General features: G+C 38.4%; 1 protein-coding gene across 10 annotated transcripts in view; it reads left to right on the top strand.

The window, feature by feature from the left end:
• The window catches only part of CRPPA (CDP-L-ribitol pyrophosphorylase A), a 364,997-nt gene that overhangs the window by 29,810 nt on the left and 314,068 nt on the right, over nt 1–21,119 (top strand). For 8 of the 10 annotated variants that reach the window (XM_055589898.1, XM_055589903.1, XM_055589897.1 and 5 more), the window contains exon 3: nt 15,896–16,045. The exons of the other annotated variants lie outside the window; for them this stretch is intronic. In XM_055589898.1, the coding sequence (XP_055445873.1) occupies nt 15,896–16,045 (150 nt within the window). The remainder of the gene's footprint in view (nt 1–15,895; nt 16,046–21,119) is intronic. 10 annotated transcript variants of the gene reach the window in all.

Here is a 21,119-nt window from a genome sequence, read left to right as displayed (position 1 = left end):
CAGTGTCTGGGGCACACTGGGTTTGCCCCTGCTCACGGCGTGTGTGCTTTCCCAGTCTACACTGCTCAGCCTCCAGGTTGCTCTGCAGGGGAACTGTCTAAAGTGGGCCCTGGGTTGTGTGCACTCCCCAGGTCTAAGCCACTCAGGTTCAGGTTCTGGGTTACTCCACAAAGGCGCAGACTCGGTTGGGCCTCGTTTTGTGCCCTTCCCAGGTCCAAGCAGCTCAGGCGACCAGGTGCTTGGTGCGTCTTATCGCCTCCCCCATCCCAGCCACTCGGTTTCCTGGGTGTGCATCGGGAGTACCATCTCAGGTGTGCCGTGCATCTCCTCTGGGGAGCTGATCTCTGGCTGTGACCCTCCCAGCGGATGTCAACCGTCCAGGATCCCAGGAAGACTTGGTTAGCAACTGGGAGCCTGCTCGCAGTTTGGTGGAGGATGCCGTCTCTGGGGCTGAGTTTGCCCCTTGCCTTCCAGCTCTGGCTGTCGCCCGCCTGCCTGTCTCTGGCAGGGGATGGGCCGGTCCACAGCGGCTAGCTGTCCTCTGGTATTTGCTCAGCCCTTTGTTCTGTGAGTGGCCAGTAGTGCCTTAGGTTAAGGCCTTTCTCAGGAAAGTTCTCTCTTTTTTTTTCTCTCTCTCTCTGGCTATCCCACAGTTTGAGTTGCTATCTCACCTTAGCTCCCTCAGATTGTCCTCAGGGCATTCAGGCCCGGTCCTTACCCTAAGCATTGCAGCCTGCACCTCCCTGTTGAGCCCCTGCTTGCTGGTGGTGGATGCGAGCGTCTGGGCTACTTCTCCATTGGGAGTTGCCATTAGGCACATAAATCTGTGGGTTTTATTTATGTATTTTTCCTCCCAGTTATGTTGCCCTCTGAGCTTCCTCTGGCCAGTCAGAGGGTTTCCTGGTGTTTGGAAACTTCTCCTCTTTTACAACTCCCTCTCCTGGACGGGTCTCCGTCTCTAACTCTTTTGTCTCTTTATCTTTTATATTTTCTCCTACCTCCTTTCAAAGACAATGGGCTGCCTTTCTGGGTGCCTGGTGTCCTCTGCCAGTGTTCAGAAGTTGTTTTGTGGAATTTGGTCAGCGTTCAAATGTTCTTTCGATGAATTTGTGGAAGAGAAAGTGGTCTCCCTGTCCTGTTCCTTTGCCATCTTAGGACCGCCCCTCTAAGACTATTATTTTGATGGGTACAACACATCTGTATGCACTTGTTTTAACTCCCACGGAAACACTGGCCCAAATTTCTCTAATTCTTGGGCTTCTGGCTTCTGAATTCCAGACCTGCCCTGTTCAACTGGATAGAAACACTTAAATTTGACTTTTTCAGTGTCTCTGGAATCATTGTAGATTGGAATTCACTAATCCTCACTGATTGCTTTCCTTGGATTTTGTCCATAGGTAAGAGGGAGCCTCTGAGCTTTGAGCAGGGAATGATAAGACTTGAATTCTACAAGGATGACTGTCTGCATGGTTTGGTAGGTTGACCAAAGGAATAGTTCAAAGGAACTGAAATTAGTTTGGGATCTATAGTAATGATGCAGCTGAATGATAACGAAGTCTATTAAAGCCAAATGAAATGGATAGGGAAGTAGATAGTACTAAGATGTTCAGGGAACTGGACTGACTGGACTTGACTGTTAGTTTGGTATGTGAGCCTCAGGAAACAGGGGATATGTATTTTGTGTGCTTTTAATTTTTATCTTCCCTGGCAGTAGGCGTCATCTCTTCTCTTGAAATCCCCGTGTTCCTGCCCTCCCCCATCCTCGCCTCCAAGTTTCTGTGAAATTAGGGTTTTGGCACTGATTTTTTTCCTTGCCACATCTCTGCAGACCTATTTATGGAAAGAGTGTTTATCTAAGGGGTATGACTGCCTGGGACCTTTTCCGACCTGGTTTATGGTTTATCTTTTCTCATAAAACAAGGTCTCCTATACTTCCTGTTTTGGATTTTTGCAATATATAAAACAAGGATTTTTGTGTCTGAAACCAGGCTCCAGGCCATATTTGAATATCAACCAGGCACAAGGTTTCTCAATGTAAGCATGATAGACATTTTGAGTAAGATAATTCTTTGTTTTTTGAAGTCCATGTGCTGTAGGATAGTTGTGGCATTAATTTTTGTTAGAAAAATGTTAATCTGAAGAGAAACAGTGGAATTTAAATAATGAGAAACTTTGGCATGGGTTGTATGTGGAATCTCTTAGAACTATGCAGCATGATTATTTAGCAGTGATGAACAACACTTTGGAAATTCTGCTGAAGTTAATATGTATGTATATTGAGAATACACTTTAACTACCCAGTTTCATAATTTTATGCAATGTGTTCTGGACTGTTTTATTTAATTTTTGTTCTATATTGGAGTATAGTTGATTTACAGTGTTGTGGTAGTTTCAGGCATATAGCAAAGTGATTCGGTTATACATATATCTATTATTCACATTCTTTTCCCATATAGGTTATTGCAGAGTATTGAGTAGAATTCCCTGTGCTATACAGTAGGTCCTTTGTTGATTGTCTGTTTTACATATCATAGTGTGTATATGTTTATCCCAACCTCCAAATTTATCCCTCCCCTACCACCTTTACCCTTTCGGAACCAGAAGTTTGTTTTCAAAGTCTGTGAGTGTGTTTGTTTTGTAAATAAGTTCATTTGTATTATTTTTTAGAATCCACATATAAATGATATCATATATTTTTCTTTCTCTGACTTAGTATGATCATCTCAAGGTTCATCCATGTTGCTGCAAATGGCATTATTTCATTATTTCTTATGGCTGACTTGTTTTCCATTGTATATATATTCCACATCTTCTTTATCCATTTATCTGTCGATGGACATTCACAGTCGTTTCCATTCTTTTCTGTTGTAAATAGTACTGGGTGAGCACTGGGGTGCATGTATTTTTTCAAATTATGGTTTTCTCTGGATATGTGCCCATAAGTGGGATTGCTGGATCATATGATAGCTCTTTTTAAAGGAGTGTCCATACTGTTCTCCACAGTGGCTGTACCAATTTACGTTCCCACCAACAGTGTAGAAGGGTTTTCTTTCTCCACACCCTCTCTGTGCTTAGTCACTCAGTCATGTCCGACTCTGCAATCCCATGGGCTGTAGCCCACCAGGCTCCTCTGTCCATGAGGATTCTGCAGGAAAGAATATTGGAGTGGGTTGTCATGCTGTCCTCCAGGGGATCCTCCCAACCCAGGAATTGAACCCAGGTCTCCCACATTGCAGGCAGATTCTTTACCAGATGAGCCACCAGGGAAGCCCCCAGACCCTCCCTAGCATTTATTATTTGTAAACTTTTTGATAATGGTCATTCTGACTTGTGTGAAGTGATATCTCATTGTAGTTTTTATTTGCATTTCTCTAATAGTGATTGATGTTGAGCATGTGCCTTTTGGTCATCTGTATGTCTTCTTTGGATAAATGTCTATTTAGATCTTCTGCCCATTTTTGGATTGGGTTGTTTGTTTTTTTGATATTGAGTTTTTGTATGACCTTTTGTATATTTTGGAGATTAATCCTTTGTGGGTGACTTTGTTTTGTTTTATTACCTGAAACTATCTGCCCTTGTAAATCTGTTCAATTAATTATTTGAAAATGAAGTTGGAAAGGATAGACCAAGGGGAAATAAGTATACCTAGGAATTAAACTTTAGTGGATATCCAAATATATTTCTGATCACATTAAGTTTTACACAAATGGTATTACTCCAATTTTCCAGAATCAAAGTTTCGTATACAGTGGGGGCTCCTTATTCCTTTTTGTTGCATATTCAAGTTTAGGGATACTTTGTAGTGATAGGACAATTTGTACAGATTTTCCTAAAATTTATATTTCTGTACTGAATAAGCTATAGATTCTTTCCTTGTAAAAGGAGATTGGAAGTATTCTACTATAAAAATGTTAAATAGTAAAAAATCTCATAACTTACAATGATCAGCTTTGAAGATGTTATTCTGTAAACATTTATTAAGTAGTCTCTGAATAAAGACAACTCAGCTAACTGAAATGGTAATTACCTAGTCAGGGTTTCTGTTGTAGAGTGTCATAATTAGCTTGAATGCAGATGCCTGAGGAGGAATGCATGTTAGTACCTGCTGTGTGGATGGATGATAAGCATTGTTCAATTTTGCTTTTAAAAGTAAACTGTAGAGGTGGGGTTCATTATTCCATATTGAATGATTTGTATCTATGATGATTTCCATGCATTGACATGTGGAAATATTTGATAGATGAGCCTGAGAGGCAAGTAATCACTGTGGTGCTGAGCTGTTAAGCTTCCATTCAGAGCTTATTAGGCTAATTCCCACGGAGACAGTATGTTTGATAACTTGGCAATTATGTTTCATAACAAACTTTTCAGTTGTATTTTAAAGGCAACTGACTTTGCCCATACTTCAGCAGAGGAATTATTTTCACTTGTTACCCTTTTCGTGGGCCTTTTGTTTAGTGGGACTTAGGAAGCTGGTGGCCACCTTGTGCTTTCAATTGTCTTTACGTTGTGTTACTTTCCAAGTGATGTTCTGGCTTCCATAGAAAACAACCTAGTAATTTCTGGAACACACCAGTCCTACCATAATGACATCTAAGTTCTGAATGATCTCTGCTCTTAATGTTAGTTTTCAGTAATCAAAATGAGGGTCCATAGATATACATCTTAGAAATCCTCTGTTTAAAAATACTGAAAACATGCAGAGAACTTCAGACACTTGAAGATACAACACGTGGTGTAATAAATATAACACAAGTAGCTACTCTGTCCCTGCCTTGATTATGCTTACTTGTCCCAGACAGATAAACCTTATCTTGAAGTTTGTTTTCTTGCCCTTTTGTTCAGTTTTGTAGCATGTATCCCTAAAGAACATACTAGTTAGGCTTTATTTTTTTTTTTTGTTGAGGTATAATTCACACAGTCATCAGATTTTTAACTGTTTTACGTATATTTTGATGGCATGTTATTTGCACAGTATGTTGGCAGAAACCTGTTCATGTGACTCTGCGCAGCTATAATGCGTTCATGATCACTGCTTCATGTGTGGGAGCTGAGAGAGTGAACATGGGTGCCTTGGATTCAGACTGTGGCACTAGAAACTGAAACGTTGGGCAGATTTGTGATACTTGAAACTAATGTTTTGCTGATGGATTCATGATGAAATGTAAGACAGCAGAAAAAACAATGACCTTCAAGGTTTTTGGTAAGAATAACTAGAAGAATAGATGTGTATGTAGATGGGCAAGTCTGTTGAGGAGCCAGTTTGGGGTGTATGGTATGGGTAAGACCAGAACTTTGATTTTATAGTCCAGATGTATGTTTTGAAATGAACAGAGATGTTAAATAGGTATTTGGATGTACAAGTCCAGAGTTAAAGAGAACTTTCTGGGTTGGGTGTATAGATTTGCATGGTCTAGTGTAAGAGGGCATTGATACTTAAAGCTATGGGGTTGAGGAGGTCACCTATGGAATGAATGTAGTTAGGGGAGTCTGAGGTCTGAGCTCTGGAAGTACTCTCCACTTAGAAAGAGGATTTAAGGATCTAGTATTTCAAGTGTGGAAAGATAAGAGGGTTTCCTTGCTGATAATGGTTTCTGAAAACCAAGTGAACAGACATTCTCAAGAAGATAAAGAGCAATGTGGAGGTTCATCGTGAGCTTGAAAAATTTATTTTGTGGAGTTGTGGAGATAAAATCCTAATAAAAGTAGACCATAACATGCATGGGAGGAGAGAGAAATTACAGATAAGGAGGAGTAGAGTACAGACAATTGTTTGAAAGAGTTTTGCTTTAAACTGGTGTGGAGAAATCTGATAATAGCTGGCAGATGTATGATCAATGGAAGACTGATTTAATGATGGGAGGTGTCACAAATGGCTTGTATTCTAAGCAATTTGTCTCTAAAAATGGAGACAATTTAATAAAAGAATAAAAATTGAGGCAGGACAGACTATTGTATGAAGATCTACATGGGAAGGAATGGATGCCTGTAAGTATGTGGAGATGTTGGCCTTTCGATAAGAGGTAGGAAATTTTTTGTAGTTCTTAGCATGTTTTGCACATACTGACTATATCTAAATATATTATACTTTTGTTAAATATACTTTAAGTATTCCTAAGTGTTCTTATTGAAGATACTGTAAATGAATTACTTCTGGATTGTTCATTGTTAATATTTAGAAATACACTTTTATGTATTAATCTTGTCCTCTGCATTCTTGCTGAACTAGTTTATTTGTCTAATACTTTTTTAATGGATGCATTAGAATCCTCTGTATACAAGATTAGGTCATCTGCAGATGAAGACAGTTGTAGTTTTCTTGGATGCCTGTATTAGATTTTCTTGCATAACTGCCCTGACGAGAACTTCCAGTGCTTTTATTGAAAGTGGAAACAGTGGACATCCTTGTTCTTGATGTTGAAGGGAAAACATTGAGTCATCACACCATTAAGTATGATGTCAACTGTGGACGTTTTGTAGATGCCCTTGATCAGATGGAGCAAGTTCTCTGCTGTTAGTTTGTTGCATGGCTTTTTTCTTGAAGGAGTGTTGGATATTGTCAGATAACTTTTTCTAAGTCTATTGAGTTGTTTGTGTCTTTTTGTTCTTTATTCTATTAACATGGTGTATTACATTGATTTTTTTTTGGTATGTTTAATATTAAATTTCTTGGGATAAATCCCACTTGGTCATGGTACATAATACTACTTGTTGCCAAATTTGGTTTGTTATCTTGACTTTTGTGGGTGGTTTTTTTTTTTTTTTTTTTTTTTGGTACTTTTCTGGGATATTTATCTGTAGTTAGGTTTTTTGGTGATGTCTCTGGTTTTGGTAATACTTGTCTTAAAGAATGTGTTGGAAAGTGTTCCTCTTTTTTGCCTTTTGGGATAGTGTGAGGAATTGGTGTTTGCAGTTTTTTTTCTTTTATTATATATAACCAGTGAAGCCATCTGGGCCTGGGCTTTCTTTGTGGGAAATTAAAAAATGCCTAATTTTATTAAAAGTCTATTCAAATTTTCTATCTTTGAAGTAATTTTGGTTGTGTCTCTCTGGAACATTGTAATTTTATCTGTAACCTAATGTGTTAAAATACACTTGCAATTTTCTTACTCCTTATTTCTACAAGGTTAGTGGAAATGTCAGCCCTTTCACTCCTGATACTACTTATTTGAGTTTTGCAAACCTTTAGCTAAACTAGAAAAAAGTGGTTAAATCTTTCCAAAGAAACAACTTTTGGTTTTGTTTTTTCCTTTTCCCATTTTCTGCTTTTATGTTCACTATGCCCTGTTAACTTTAGTCTTTCTCTTTTTCCAGTATCTTGAGGTGGAAGGTTAGGTTTTGATTTTGAAAATGTCTTTTTTATATGGACAGTCCCAGCTGTAAATACTTTGGCTGCATTCTCAGGTTACATGACCTTGTGTATGTTGCTGCTCTCAAAATATCATTTTCACAGTGACTTCTCTGATTCATTTAGTAGTCTGTTGTTGAGTGGCTGTGTTCTTAATTCCCACATTTCTTTTAGGTTCTCTAAAACATTTTTTGACGTATACATACAGCATACTGGATTCAGATATACAACATAATGTTTCAACATTTGTATACATTGAGAAATTACCACAATAAGTCAGTATCTATCACCATATATAGTTACAGAATTTCTTCTGAAGAGACTTAATGGTCTATTCTTTTAGTAACTTTTAAATATACATTATAGTATTAACTGTAGTACATCCCCATGACCTATTTCATACCTGGAAGCTTGTACCTTTTGACTTCCTTCACACGTTTTGCCCCCTCCCCCCCAACAGCTTGTTCTCTGTATTGATGAGCTATTTTTGTTTTGGTTGGGTTCCACATGGTGGGATCATACAGTATTTGTCTTTCTGTCTGATTTATTTCACTTAGCACATATGAAGAACATTGAGTTCTTCATATGTTATTGAAAATGGCAGAATTTCATTCTTTTTATGGTTGATTAATATTCCATTGTATGTATTCTACATTTTCTTTATCTTTTCTTTCATGTGGCCATTTAGGTTTCCATGTCTTGGCTATTATAAGTAATGCTACAGTGAACAAAGGAGTGGGTATCTTTGAGTTTGTGTTTTTATATGCTCCAGATAAATGACCAGATGCTATGATCTTTGTTTTTTGAATGTTCAGTTTTAAGCTGGCTTTTTCACTCTCCTCTTTCACTTTCATCAAGGGTCTCTTTAGTTCCTCTTCACCTTCTGTGATAAGGGTGGTATCATCTGTATATCTGAGGGTATTGCTATTTCTCCCTGCAATCTTGATTCCAGCTTGTGCTTCATCCAGCCTGGCATTTTGCATGATGTATGATAAGGGTGGTATCATCTGTATATCTGAGGCTATTGATATTTCTTCTTGCAATCTTGATTCCAGCTTGTGCTTCATCCAGCCTGGCATTTTGCATGATGTACTATATATATAGGTTAAATAAGCAGGGTGACAATAGACAGCTTTGATGTACTCCTTTCCTGATTTGGAACCAGTCTGTTGTTCCATGTCCAGTTCTAACTGTTGCTTCTTGACCTGCATACAGATTTCTCAGGAGGCAGGTCAGGTGGTCTGGTATTCCCATCTCTTTCAGAATTTTCCACAGTTTGTTGTGATCTACACAGTCAAAGGCTTTGGCATAGTCAATAAAGCAAAAGTTGATGTTTTTATAGCACTCTCTTGCCTTTTTGATGATTAAACAGATGTTGGCAATTTAATCTCTGGTTCCTCTGCCCTTTCTAAATCCAGCTTAACCATCTGGAAGTTCATGGTTCACATACTGTTGAAGCCTGGTTTGGAGAATTTTGAGCATTACTTTGCTAGTGTGTGAGATGAGTGCAATTGTGCAGTAGTTTGAGCATTCTTTGACATTGCCTTTCTTTGGGATTGGAATGAAAACTGACCTTTTCCAGTCCTGTTTCCACTGCTGTGTTTTCCAAATTTGCTGGCATATTGAGTGTAGCACTTTCACAGAATCATCTTTTAGGATTTGAAATAGCTCAGCTGGAATTCCATCACCTCCACTAGCTTTGTTCATAGTGACGCTTCCTAAGGCCCACTTGACTTCGCATTCCAGGATGTCTGGCTCTAGCTGAGTGATCACACCCTTGTAGTTATCTGGGTCATGAACATCTTTTTTGTATAGTTCTTCTGTGTAGTCTTGCCACCTCTTCTTAATATCTTCTGCTTCTGTTAGGTCCATACCATTTCTGTCCTTAATTGCACCCATCTTTGCATGAAATGTTCCCTTTGTATCTCTAATTTTCTTGGTGAGATCTCTGGTCTTTCCCATTCTATTGTTTCCCTCTATTTCTTTGCATTGATGGCTGAGGAAGGCTTTCATATCTCTCCTTGCTGTTCTTTGGAACTCTACATTCAAATGGGTATATCTTTCCTTTTCTCCTTTGCCTTTCTCTTCTCTCCTTTTCTCAGCTATTTGTAGGGCCTCCTCAGACAGCCATTTGGCTGCACTACTGTTTTCTAATTTCACTCTTAAGGTCGGAGAACATATTTAATATGACTCTAATTTTTAAAAATTTATTGTGTCTTTTTTATGGCTGAGTATTTGGTCTGATCTGGAGAATTCTCCATGTACGCTTTAGAAGAACATATTCTTGTTGGTGGAGTATTTGATACATTAGATATAGTTGGTTTATAGTGCTTTTCAAGTCTTATTTCCATAATGCCTAGTTGTTCTACTCTTTATTGAAAATAGGATGTTGATGTCTCCAATGGTTGGATTATTTATTTCTCCTTTAAGTCCCACCAATTTTTGCTTCATGTACTTGGGGATCTATTAGATGAATTTTTATACTTTGTTGAATTGCCCTTTCTTTTTTGATTACAAAAGGATTTTATCTGTTTTTTTTTTTTTTTTTTGATATAGCTACTTCAGCTTTCTTTTGGTTACTGTTAGCTTGATATATATCCTTTTCATCCTTCTGTATTCAGTGTATTTTGATCTTTGAGTCTCAAATTTTTGTTTCCTATACATAGCATACGGTTGGGTTTTTAGTCCAGTTTGATGGTATGACTTTAGATTGTTTAATCCACTTAAAATTAATGTTATTGATATTTTTGAGTTTACATTGGCCAGTTTATTTTCTGTTTCTTGTGTGTCTTTCCTCATTACTGCTTTCTTTCATATTAAAATAATGTTTTCTATTGGAACATTAATTTGCTTATTTTTTCATTTCAACTTTTATTTTCTTAGTGACTGTTCCATGGCTTATAGTATATATCTTAACATAATCCAGATATATGCTAACGAAAATCTAGGAAGCTACAGGAATGTTACCCTTAAATAGCTCTATTCCCTCTTCTGCCTTTTTGTGCTATTTAATGTTAGACGCATGTATGTTAGAAACCCAATAATCCACTGTTGTTATCACCTCATTTTATTTTACAACAGTTATAGAAGCTGAGAAGAAAGGTGAGCTGTATTTATAAGGAATGGCATCACCTGGGAAGCCCAATGTCATATTAACCTTCTTGTTTTCTATTTTCAGTTTTCACTTGTTACTATGGATTCAAGGCACCATTATTTTCTTCTTATAATACACTTTTACTAATCTTTTATGCTGTTTTTGTCAAATACATGTTTCAATGTTATAGGTTGATCAGTTATTTATATATTTTATACAGTTTCTTTTTAAACCTCATAAGACAGGAGAAATAGGCATTTATACTATTTCTTTCTTGTTTTTTTTTTTTTAATGGTGGTCTTTTTTTCATGTGGATTTGAATTACTGTCTACACTTGGCTTTCTTTCAGCTTGAAGTTTGTAGGGTGAATCAGCTAGACATGAAATCTGCTTGTTGCTCTGAGTTATTTTGATCTGATTTTTGTAAATGCTCATTTTGCTGGACTTTACGTTTAACAGGTTTTTATTTTGAGCAGTTATCATATCACCTACCTGCCTTCTTCCTTCCATTGTTTCTGATTAGAATCTGTTGTTAATCTTATTGGTGTTCTCTTGTTAATGATAAAACATTTTTCTCTGGTTGCTTTCAACATTTTTTTTGTAATTTTAGCTTTTTCGCTTTTTACTATGATGTGTCTGGATATAAATTTCTTTGTGTGTATTCTGCTTTGAATATATTGATCTCCTTGAGTGTGGAGATTGTTTTCCTTGGGAAATTTTCAATCATAATTTCTTTGAATATTTTTTCTGCTCCTTTCTTGCCTTTATTCTCCTTCTGGTATTCCTATTACAGAAATGTCTGTAATGATGTCCTGCATATCTCGGTGAATCTGTTCATTTTTTCTTTGTAGAATCTACTGATATAACTTGAAATTCAGATATTCTCCAGTTCAAATCTATTATTGAACCTCTCTAGTGAATTTTTCATTATAGTTACATTTAATTCTAAAACTGCTACTCAGTTTTTAAGATATCTATTCTTAATATTGATGATACTAATGGTCATCATACTTTGTTTACACATGGTATCCTTTTGTTCTTTGAACATGTTTGTAATACCTGATTTGACGTCTTACCTGCTTAAGTGTGATATCTGGTCCTCTCGCAGGCAGTTTCCGTTCCTTGATTTTTTTTTTTTTTTTTCTTTGTATAGATTCACCTTCCTGTTTGGATCCATGTCTTTCCATTTTTTTGTTGTTGAAAAATGCATATTTTAGAAAATGTATTTTGTCTATCTCTGTAGGGCTTATTTTGTTGGCTACTAAAATAAACCAGAAAAGTCACAGTCTTGTTCCTGTACAGGGCAAAACCTCTGAAGTCACTTCACAGAGGGTGGGGTTCTAGATGTGTGTTTAGTCATCAGAGAATAAGAGGGGTTTTAGCAGTCTGATCTCTTTGTTATACTACCTGCCTCTGACACCCAACTGACAAGTTCCATTCATTGCCTGCTAACTGTTTTACTTTGGACCAGTGCCCAGTACATAGAGTACCCTATGGTTCCATCCAATTAAATTCTGGCCCCTTGGCAGGGGTAGTTTGAGAAGCCAGTATTTGAGGTTTGCTTTGACTCTAGGGATTGGTGGGAGATTCTTGTTAGCTGTCTCTTGTTCTGGTTGTCTCTGATAAACTAGCTTGCCTATGGTTCAGCTTTTTGCTCTCATGAAGCAATCACCTTCCTCTTAATTGCTTATCATGCTGATCTCTGAGCGTGTACTTATCCCTAAACTTTCTCACACTCACTTCCAATTAAGTGAATTCCCTTGGGGCGAGCTTCATAGTTGTCTGTTATTAGAGCTTGTCTTTCTCCCTGTGCAAAGTCACCATGCCTGTGTTTTGGGGTTATTGGTAGGCCTGCTGTGTGAGTGACACCACCTCTTCATGAGTAAGGTGCTGCCTAGAGGCAATAGACTCCTCTTCTTTTTGCCTCTTCCAGCACAGAACCTCTGCCCTCTGTGTGAACTGGGCCAAGGATGATGGCCGCAGTGTTCTCTGCCTACCATGCAAGGGGTAGGTGTTCACTCTGTGGGTGGAGCCTGTGGGAGACTCTGTGGGAGAAGGACTGTCTTACCACCTCTTGGCCACACTTGTCTGTAATTGAGCATTTGTGTCTTGGAGTTGAGTGGGCTGGAAATGCTCCGCTCTGCCCCTCCCACTGGGAGCTAGGGGTACAGGGAGGCCTGTCTTCTTGGTCACACCTACTCTGAGTGGAACTTTAGTCACACTGAGCTGGGTGTTGTGGAATGAAGGAAAAAATGGTTGATGGTTCTAGTACCACAGGCTTCGTTCTTTCCAAGATTTAAGAGAGATTCTTAAATGTTAATTTGTTGAATGCCCTTAGGAAAATTTTCAAAGACTTTAAATGGTTGTTTTTGAAAAACGTTTTTCTTTAGTTACAATTGTTTTGCTGGGAAGAGACTCTGCACAGCTCTTGGTGACATTTTGTGTATGTCACGTTCTTCTAATGTTATGACATAGTCTGGCATAGAATGAACTATAAGTAGTTGAAATAGAACTATGTTTTTTTCCTTAAAAAGCACTATGTACATGTGTGAATTCCTTTCCTGTCTTGTCTTCCAAAACCTCTGCTAATAGGTGCTAGCTTGACAAGTTGGATTTGCTCTCTCTCTCTCTTTTTTTTTAAATTTTGTTGGAGTATAGTTGATTTATAATGTTATATTAGTTTCAGGTGTACATCAAAGTGAATCAGACACACACACACATATATCTATCTATCTATCTATCTTCACTCTGTTTTAGATTCTTTTCCCATAGAAGTCATTACACAGTATTGGATAGAGTTCTCTGTGCTGCCTGTGCTGTATAGTAGGTCCTTATTAGTTATCTGTTTCATATGGTGTGTATATGTTAATCCCAACTTCCCAGTTTATCCCTCCCCTCCTACCTTACTCCCTTGTAACCATAAGTTTGTTTTCTACATCTGTAACTCTATTTCTGTTTTGTAGATAAATTCATTTGTACCCTTTTTTTAGATTCCACATATAAGGGATATCATGTAATATTTGTTTTTCTTTGTCTGACTTCACTCAGTATGACACTCTCCAGGTCCATCCATGTTGCTGCAAATGGCATTCTTTCTTTCTTTTTTTTTAATGGCTGAGTAATATTCCATTGTATATATGTTCCACATCTTCTTTACCTATTCCTCTGTTGATGGACATTTCGGTTGCTTCTATGTTCTGGCTATTGTGAATAGTGCTTCAGTGGACATTGGAGTGCATGTATCTTTTTGAATTGTAGTTTTCTCTGGATATATGCTTAGAAGTGGGATTGCTGGATCAGCTAATCTGTGTCAAAGGAGGCAAGAATATATGCTGGAGAAAATACAGTGTCTTTGATGAGTGGTGCTGGGAAAGCTGGACAATGACATGTAAAAGTATGAAATTAGAACACTCCCTAACACCATACACAAAAATAAACTCAAAATGGATTAAAGGCTGGATACTATATAACTCTTAGAGAAAAACATAGGCAGAACACTCTGACATAAATCACAGCAAGATCTTTTTGGTTCCACCTCCTAGAGTAATAACAGTAAAACCAAAAATAAAACCAAAAATAAACAAATGGGACCTAATGAAACTTAAAAGCTTTTTGTGCAACAAAGGAAATCATAAACAAAATGGAAAAAAAAACCCTCAGAATAGGAGAAAATATTTGCAAACAAAGCAACTGACAAGGGATTGATCTCTAGAATACACAAATAGCTCACGCAAATAGCTCAATATTAAAAGAAAAAGATTTCTCCAGAGAAGATATACAGATGGCTAAAAAACTCATCTTTTCAAGGTGCTCAACATCACTAATTACTAGAGAAATGCAAATCAAAACTGCAATGAGGTTATCACCTCTCACTGGTCAGGATGGCCATCATCAAAACGTGTATACATTGTAAATGCTGGAGAAGGCGTGGAGAGAAGGTAGCCCTCCTACACTGCTGGCGGCAGTGTGAGCGGGCACATCCGCTGTGGAGAATGGCAGGAAGGATCCTTAAAACTAAACAGAGCTACCAAATGGGCTTGCTCTTTACCTGTCTTTCATCCACTTGGACACGATCACTCCTTATCAGCCCTGGCTCTCTCTTCACTTTTGCTTTTATGCCTAGGCTCCAAATCTCTGCTTGAGTCACTGGAAATGGTGACACAGTTTGTACACTGTCTGCTGGGCTCACACATTAGCTTTGATTTTCAGCCAATCCCTTGGCTTTTGTAAACTAGTTTGTGGACAGTCTATCTTTCTCAGATGTGGTCTCCTGGAGACCAAATTCTTCTTAGGTGTTAATGTTACATGCTGCATTTATATGAAAGATAAGCCATTTTACAGTTAATATATGACAGTTGGGTTAATTATCCTAACTGGGAACTTCATTTTAAGGCTACTTTACCAAGGTAGCTGTATGGTATTGACCTGCAAGACTATATTACAGTGTAACTTTATTAAAGGTAAAGGGAAAAACTGTCAGATAAGGTGTATTTTTAAAATTTAGATGCATCTATTAATGAGACAGAGCTTTCACCAGAGCAGTTGAAATCAGTGGACGCTTTGCCTCGGGGAGCTTCACATGGATGCTGTGTTTGAAGGGAGCTATTTTTCACAGGAATTAGAGCAAGGCAGAAATTCATTGTCATTTGGGTGGTGGCAGAGCTCATTTTGGAGATCTTAGGGAATGTGTTTTTTTCCTTAATGATCTAATGTGTAAATTAAATACTTGAAGGCACATTAACAAGTAAATATTCATGTGTAACCCATTTCATTCTTGGACAATAGTCTCTTTCTGTCTCCCATCTTCATGGAGGGTCCAGTTTTATCTGAGCATCCTTTCTTAGTATTTGACTTCAATAGCCTGTGATGAAAAGGATTTTGGACCCGTAATGAAAAATTATTTATATCTCTTACTATATAGAACTGTAGTGGTTTGAGATTGGTGGGGACTTTTTGGCTGCACTGGGTCTTTATGCTGCACGTGGGCTTTCTCTAGATGTGACGAGCAGGGGCTATACTTGAGTTGCAGTACCCGGGCTTCTCATTGTGGTGGCTTCTCTTGTTGTGGAGCATGGGTTCTAGGACACACGGGCTTCAGTAGTTGTAGCTTGCTGGCTCATGAGTTATGGCTCCAGGACTCTAGAGCGTGGACTTAACGGTGGCGCACAGGCTTTGTTGCTCCACGACTTGTGGAATCTGCCTGGATCAGGGATCGAACTCATGTCTCCTGCATTGGTCGATTTTTATCCACTGCATCACCAGGGAAGTATTGAGACTGGTTTTTGATTGTAAATGATTTTATTTATGAGCCAAAATAAAGACTCGTTTGAATATTTTCTTGAGGTAGCTTGTTGAAGGTATAAGATCCGTTTCAAGACAGATCCAGAGTTCAGAATTTAACTTTTAGATATTTTTAGGTGATGTAAATGTGTCATTTGCATCTCTGTTCTTTAGGCCTCAGGAGCAATCCGACCTCTTGTATCTACTGTCATCAGTCCGTCTGCAGACAGCTACTTAGACCACTCACTGGAACGTGCCAGATACAGGGCAAGTGAAATGCCACAGGCCTTTCTATTTGATGTGATCTATGAAGCATATCAGCAGGTAAGAATCTTGGCTTTTTAAAAATCTGCCATATTGGGCATCTTTAAGAATCACTCCCATATGTGGAGATTAGCTAGAAGAACTCATGATGCTCTAGAGTGAACTCAGGGCTCAAATTAATTAGAGTGAAGTTGGTTCGTATGAGAAAAAGACCCAGACAGAGTCTGGAGGAGTCCATGTGAAATCGTCCTCGTGATCTGTCCCTTCCAGGGTGACACAAGGCACACCTTCCTTCCAGCAATGACAGGGCAGCAGCATGGGTGTGACGCTTCTTTCCAGGGAAGCCCATTGGAGACTTGGTGTCTTAAGGCGTTGGGTTGGTCATGTAGATAATTCTGCCTTGCACATAAATTTCAGATTCCCAGGAGGAAAGCAGGTGTTCAGCGTAAACCATATTGTTTACATGGATGTCTAGGCACAGTGAACCACTCTTATCAGTTAACTATTCCCTGGAAACACGCCAAGAAACAAACTCCCTGACGCTGGCCGAGGGCCTGCCTGGTGAGTGGGTCTTTGAAAGTTAAGCAGTCTTAGCCCTACTGTAGTAAACAATCTGCACAGCTATAGAGACATTGTGTTAAAATTTTAAAGGTAAGTGATTTCAAAATACCAAATCATTTATGTTTAGGTTATACTACATTATCTTTGTTTTCATGTTTTGGAAACATTTTGTACCTGTAAATTTTACTGCTATTCATTTCTGTGTTTATCCATTAAACAGTTATTAAATATCAGGTATCACGCTTGACAGAAACTTTCCAATGAAAAAGGATCATCGCAATAGCTAAAGCAGTGCTTGGCTTGGCTGATGTTAAATAATCAGTAAATAGAGATGGATGGACTTTAGAGAGATATGAGATAATAGTAACATAAATATTGACATTTTATAATAAAAGAATACCACATTTGGATAGTTGTTTTTGTTTAGTTGTTAAGTCATGTTCAACTCTTCTGGAATCCCATGGACTATAGTCCGCCAGGCTCCCCTGTCCATGAGATTTTCTAGGTAAGAATACTGGAGTGGGTTGCCATTTTCTTCTCCAGGGGATCTTATCAACTCGGGGATTAAACTCATGTCTCCTACCTTGGCAGGAGGGTTCTTTATCACTGAGCCACCAGGAAAGCCCACATTTTGGATAAAAAGTAGTTAATGACATAATGAATCAATCTTGATTATCAATTACTGTTTTAAATATTGAATTCTCAGTAAATGAGAACCAGTTTTCATGGTATGAATAGTTGACCATGGTTTGTTTTCTTAAAATTTGCTACACAGAAATTTACCTTCATCTGGTCATTAATCAAATGTTACCCTGTTAAAAATCATAAAAAGCCTAAATCTTGCTGAGCTAGACATCTGCTTAATATTTCTAATATTTTTTAAGATTAATGAAAGAATTTGTTCATCTTTATGTGAGCATTCACTTTAAGAAGAATAAATGTTAGCTCTGTTTTAGAAAATTTAATACAATCCTGTGATCCTCACATTAGAGTAGTATTTTTCAACAATTTTTGGTATAGAATTAAGCCCTAAAGCACTGAGGTACTGATTCTCAAATTATGGTTACCAGCCCAGCAACCTTAAGCATGTTTTAGATCTTGTTAAAATGCAAATTCTGGGCCTTCACCTCAGGCCTACTTAGTTAGAAACTCTGGGAATGGAAACACCTATTTGTGTTTTAACAAACAAGCCTGTCATGTGATCCTGATTAACCCTGATGGCTCAGATGGTTAAGCGTCTGTCTACCCAATGTGGGAGACCCGGGTTCAATCCCTGGGTCAGGAAGTTCCCTGGAGAAGGAAATGGCAATCCACTCCAGTACTATTGCCTGGAAAATCCCATGGACAGAGGAGCCTGGTAGGCTACAGTACATGGGGTCACAAAGAGTCGGACACGACTGAGTGACTGAGCGATCTTTGGGAACCAAAATTTACCACATACAACCCTAAGGTATTCATTGTATGTGGTAAACTCTTCTGTTGCATTCTTGGGAGAATTGAGAATGGAGTCACACAAAACCAACTCTTCTATGGTTCAGATGAGGAATGCTCACAGCATTTTGGAGGTTTTGATGCAAGTTCTTATGAAAATCATTTTTGATCATAAAGTCATTCATAAGGAAGTTTGTATAGAATATTTCTCTCTTATCTATACTATTTGTGTATATATATGTTTTGGCTTTAACAAGTAGAGAAGAGTAAAACAGGACAGAGTTCCAGGGGTGGGAAGTCATTTTCTATAGATTGGTCAGAGGTACCATGTGAAAAGGTAAAATTTAAGCCAGCATTGGGAAGTAAGTGAGGAGATAAGTCATGCCGGTAACTGAGAGCGTTATTTTAGGTACAGGATGCAGAATCTAAAAAGGTGGCGTGAGGCTAGAGAAGAATGACATCATGGAGGAAAGTAGGAGATGTGGTTAGGGAGGCCCTGTGTGTGGTATCTTGTAGCGTCTTAAAGGCAGTGATATGGGCTTTAGGTTTTACCTTGAATGAAAGGGGAACTTTAGATGGTGCTGTGTGAAGTCCCACTTCTATGGGGCCACCCTATCCCTTGTGGGGATGGTACCTTACAGGAGGTAAGGGAAGAAGTAAGCTATTGTGATGATCAAGGCAAAGATGATAACAATTAGGGCGATTTGTGTAATATAGTATTTGGTGTGAAGTGTTTGTGTTCTGAAGAGATTTAGAGGTAAAGTGAGGATAGGCCATTTAGTCTATCCCGTTCAGGTAGACTAAATGGCCTGCCTGACTAAGTGACCTCTAGAAACCGGAAATGTCAAGGAAATTTCAGAATGGGAAGACCAATGGATCCGAGGATTTGCTCTGAATAACTAGAACACTGCTGCTGCTAAGTCACTTCAGTTGTGTCCGACTCTGTGCGACCCCATAGACGGCAGCCCACCAGGCTCCCCCATCCCTGGGATTCTCTAGGCAAGAACACTGGAGTGGGTTGCCATTTACTTCCCCAGTGCATAAAAGTGAAAAGTGAAAGTGAAGTTGCTCAGTCATGTCCGACTCTTAGCGACCCCATGGACTGCAGCCCACCAGGGTCCTCCATCTATGGGATTTTCCAGGCAAGAGTACTGGGGTGGGGTGCCATTGCCTTCTCCGAACTAAAACACAGTGTTCCTTTATTGAGATAGGAAATGCTAGGGAAGAGAGTTTTTGTATGATTAGATCAGAAGTTTGCTTCTGTTGTACTAAGTTTGAGATTTCCTGTAGACTTTGTAAAAAAAAATGTGAAGGAGATAGTTGAATATGCTTCTGCTGCTGCTAAGTTACTTCAGTCGTATCCGACTCTGTGTGACCCCATAGACGGCAGCCCACCAGGCTCCTCCATCCATGGGATTTTCCAGGCAACAGTACTGGAGTGGGGTGCCATTGTCTTCTCCGATAGTTGAATATATGAAGCTGTAATTCTGTGGAGAGGTCCAGATAAAGATAGGCACTTGACTTCCTGTAGAGCTCAGGGAACCCTACTCAGGACTCTGTGGTGACCTAAGTGGGAAATAAATCCAAAAAAGAAGTGATATATGCATATAGCTGACTCACTTTGCTGTACAGTAAAAACTAACACATTGTAAAGCAACTAGACTCCAGTGAAAAATTAATAAAAAGAGAAGAGCTAATGCCTATCCTTCTAAAACTCTTTCAAGAAGTTGCAGAGGAAGGAACACTTTTAAACTCATTCTACGAGGCCATCATCACCCTGACACCAAAACCAGACAAAGACAACACAAAAAAAGAATACTATAGGCCAATATCACTGAACATAGATGCAAAAATCCTCAACAAAATTTAGCAAACAGAATTCAGCAACACATCAAAAAGCTCATACACCATGATCAAGTTGGGTTTACTCCAGGGATGCAAGGATTTTTCTATATATGCAAATCAATCAATGTGATGTACCATATTAACAAATTGAAAGATAAAAACCATATGATCTCAGTGGAAGTGAAAGTGAAGTCGCTCAGTCATGCCCGACTCTTTGCAACTCCATGGATAGTAGCCTGCACCAAGCTCCCCTGTCCATGGGATTTTCAAGGCAAGAGTACTGGAGTGGGTTGCCATTTCCTTCTCCAGGGAATCTTCCCAACCCAAGGATCGAACCCAGGTCTCTCACATTGTAGACAGTAGATGCAGAAAAAGCCTTTAACAAAATTCAGCACCCATTTATGATTAAATGGTCCTAGAAGGAACCTACCTGAACATGGTAAAGGCCATATATGATAAACCTACAGGAAACATTATTCTCAATGGTAAAAAACTGAAAGCATTCCCCCTAAGATCAGGAACAAGACAAGGGTATCAACTTTCACCACTATTATTCAAGATAGTTTTGGAAGTCCTAGCTACAGCAATCAGAGAAGAAAAATAAATAAAAGGAATTCAGATTGGAAAAGAAGAAGTAAAGCTCTCACTGTTCCCAGATGACATGATACTGTACATAGAAAACCCTAAAGATAGTATCAGAAAATTACTAGAGCTAATCAGTGAATATAGCAAAGTTACAGGATACAAAATGAATGCACAGAAGTCACTTGCATTTCTATATACTAATAATGAAAAATCAGAAAGGGAAATTAAGGAATCAATCCCTTTCACCATTGCAACTAAAAGAAATATCTAGGAATAAGCATACCTAAGGAGACAAAAGAACTGTACACAGAAAATTATAAGATACTAATGAAAGAAATCAAAGGTAACATAAACAGATGGAGAGATATTCCATGTTTCTGGGTAGGAAGAATCAATATTGTGAAAATGGGTATACTACCAAACTCAATCTGTAGATTCAATGTGATCCCTATCAAATTACCAATCACATTTTTCACAGAACTAGAACAAAAAATTTCACAATTCAGATGGAAACACAAAAGACCCTGAATAGCCAAAGCAATCTTGAGAAAGAAGAATGGAGCTGGAGGAATAAAACCTTCCTGACTTCAGATTACTACAAAGTTACAGTCATCAAGACAGTATGATACCTGCATAAAAACAGAAATATGAAACAAGATAGAAAGCCCAGAAATAAACCCATGCACCTATGGGTACCTTATTTTTGAGAAAG

Source organism: Bubalus kerabau, chromosome 8 (genome assembly GCF_029407905.1).
Source record: "Bubalus kerabau isolate K-KA32 ecotype Philippines breed swamp buffalo chromosome 8, PCC_UOA_SB_1v2, whole genome shotgun sequence".
Taxonomy (NCBI): Eukaryota; Metazoa; Chordata; class Mammalia; order Artiodactyla; family Bovidae; genus Bubalus; species Bubalus kerabau.
This window is presented reverse-complemented; position numbering and strand designations above follow the sequence as displayed.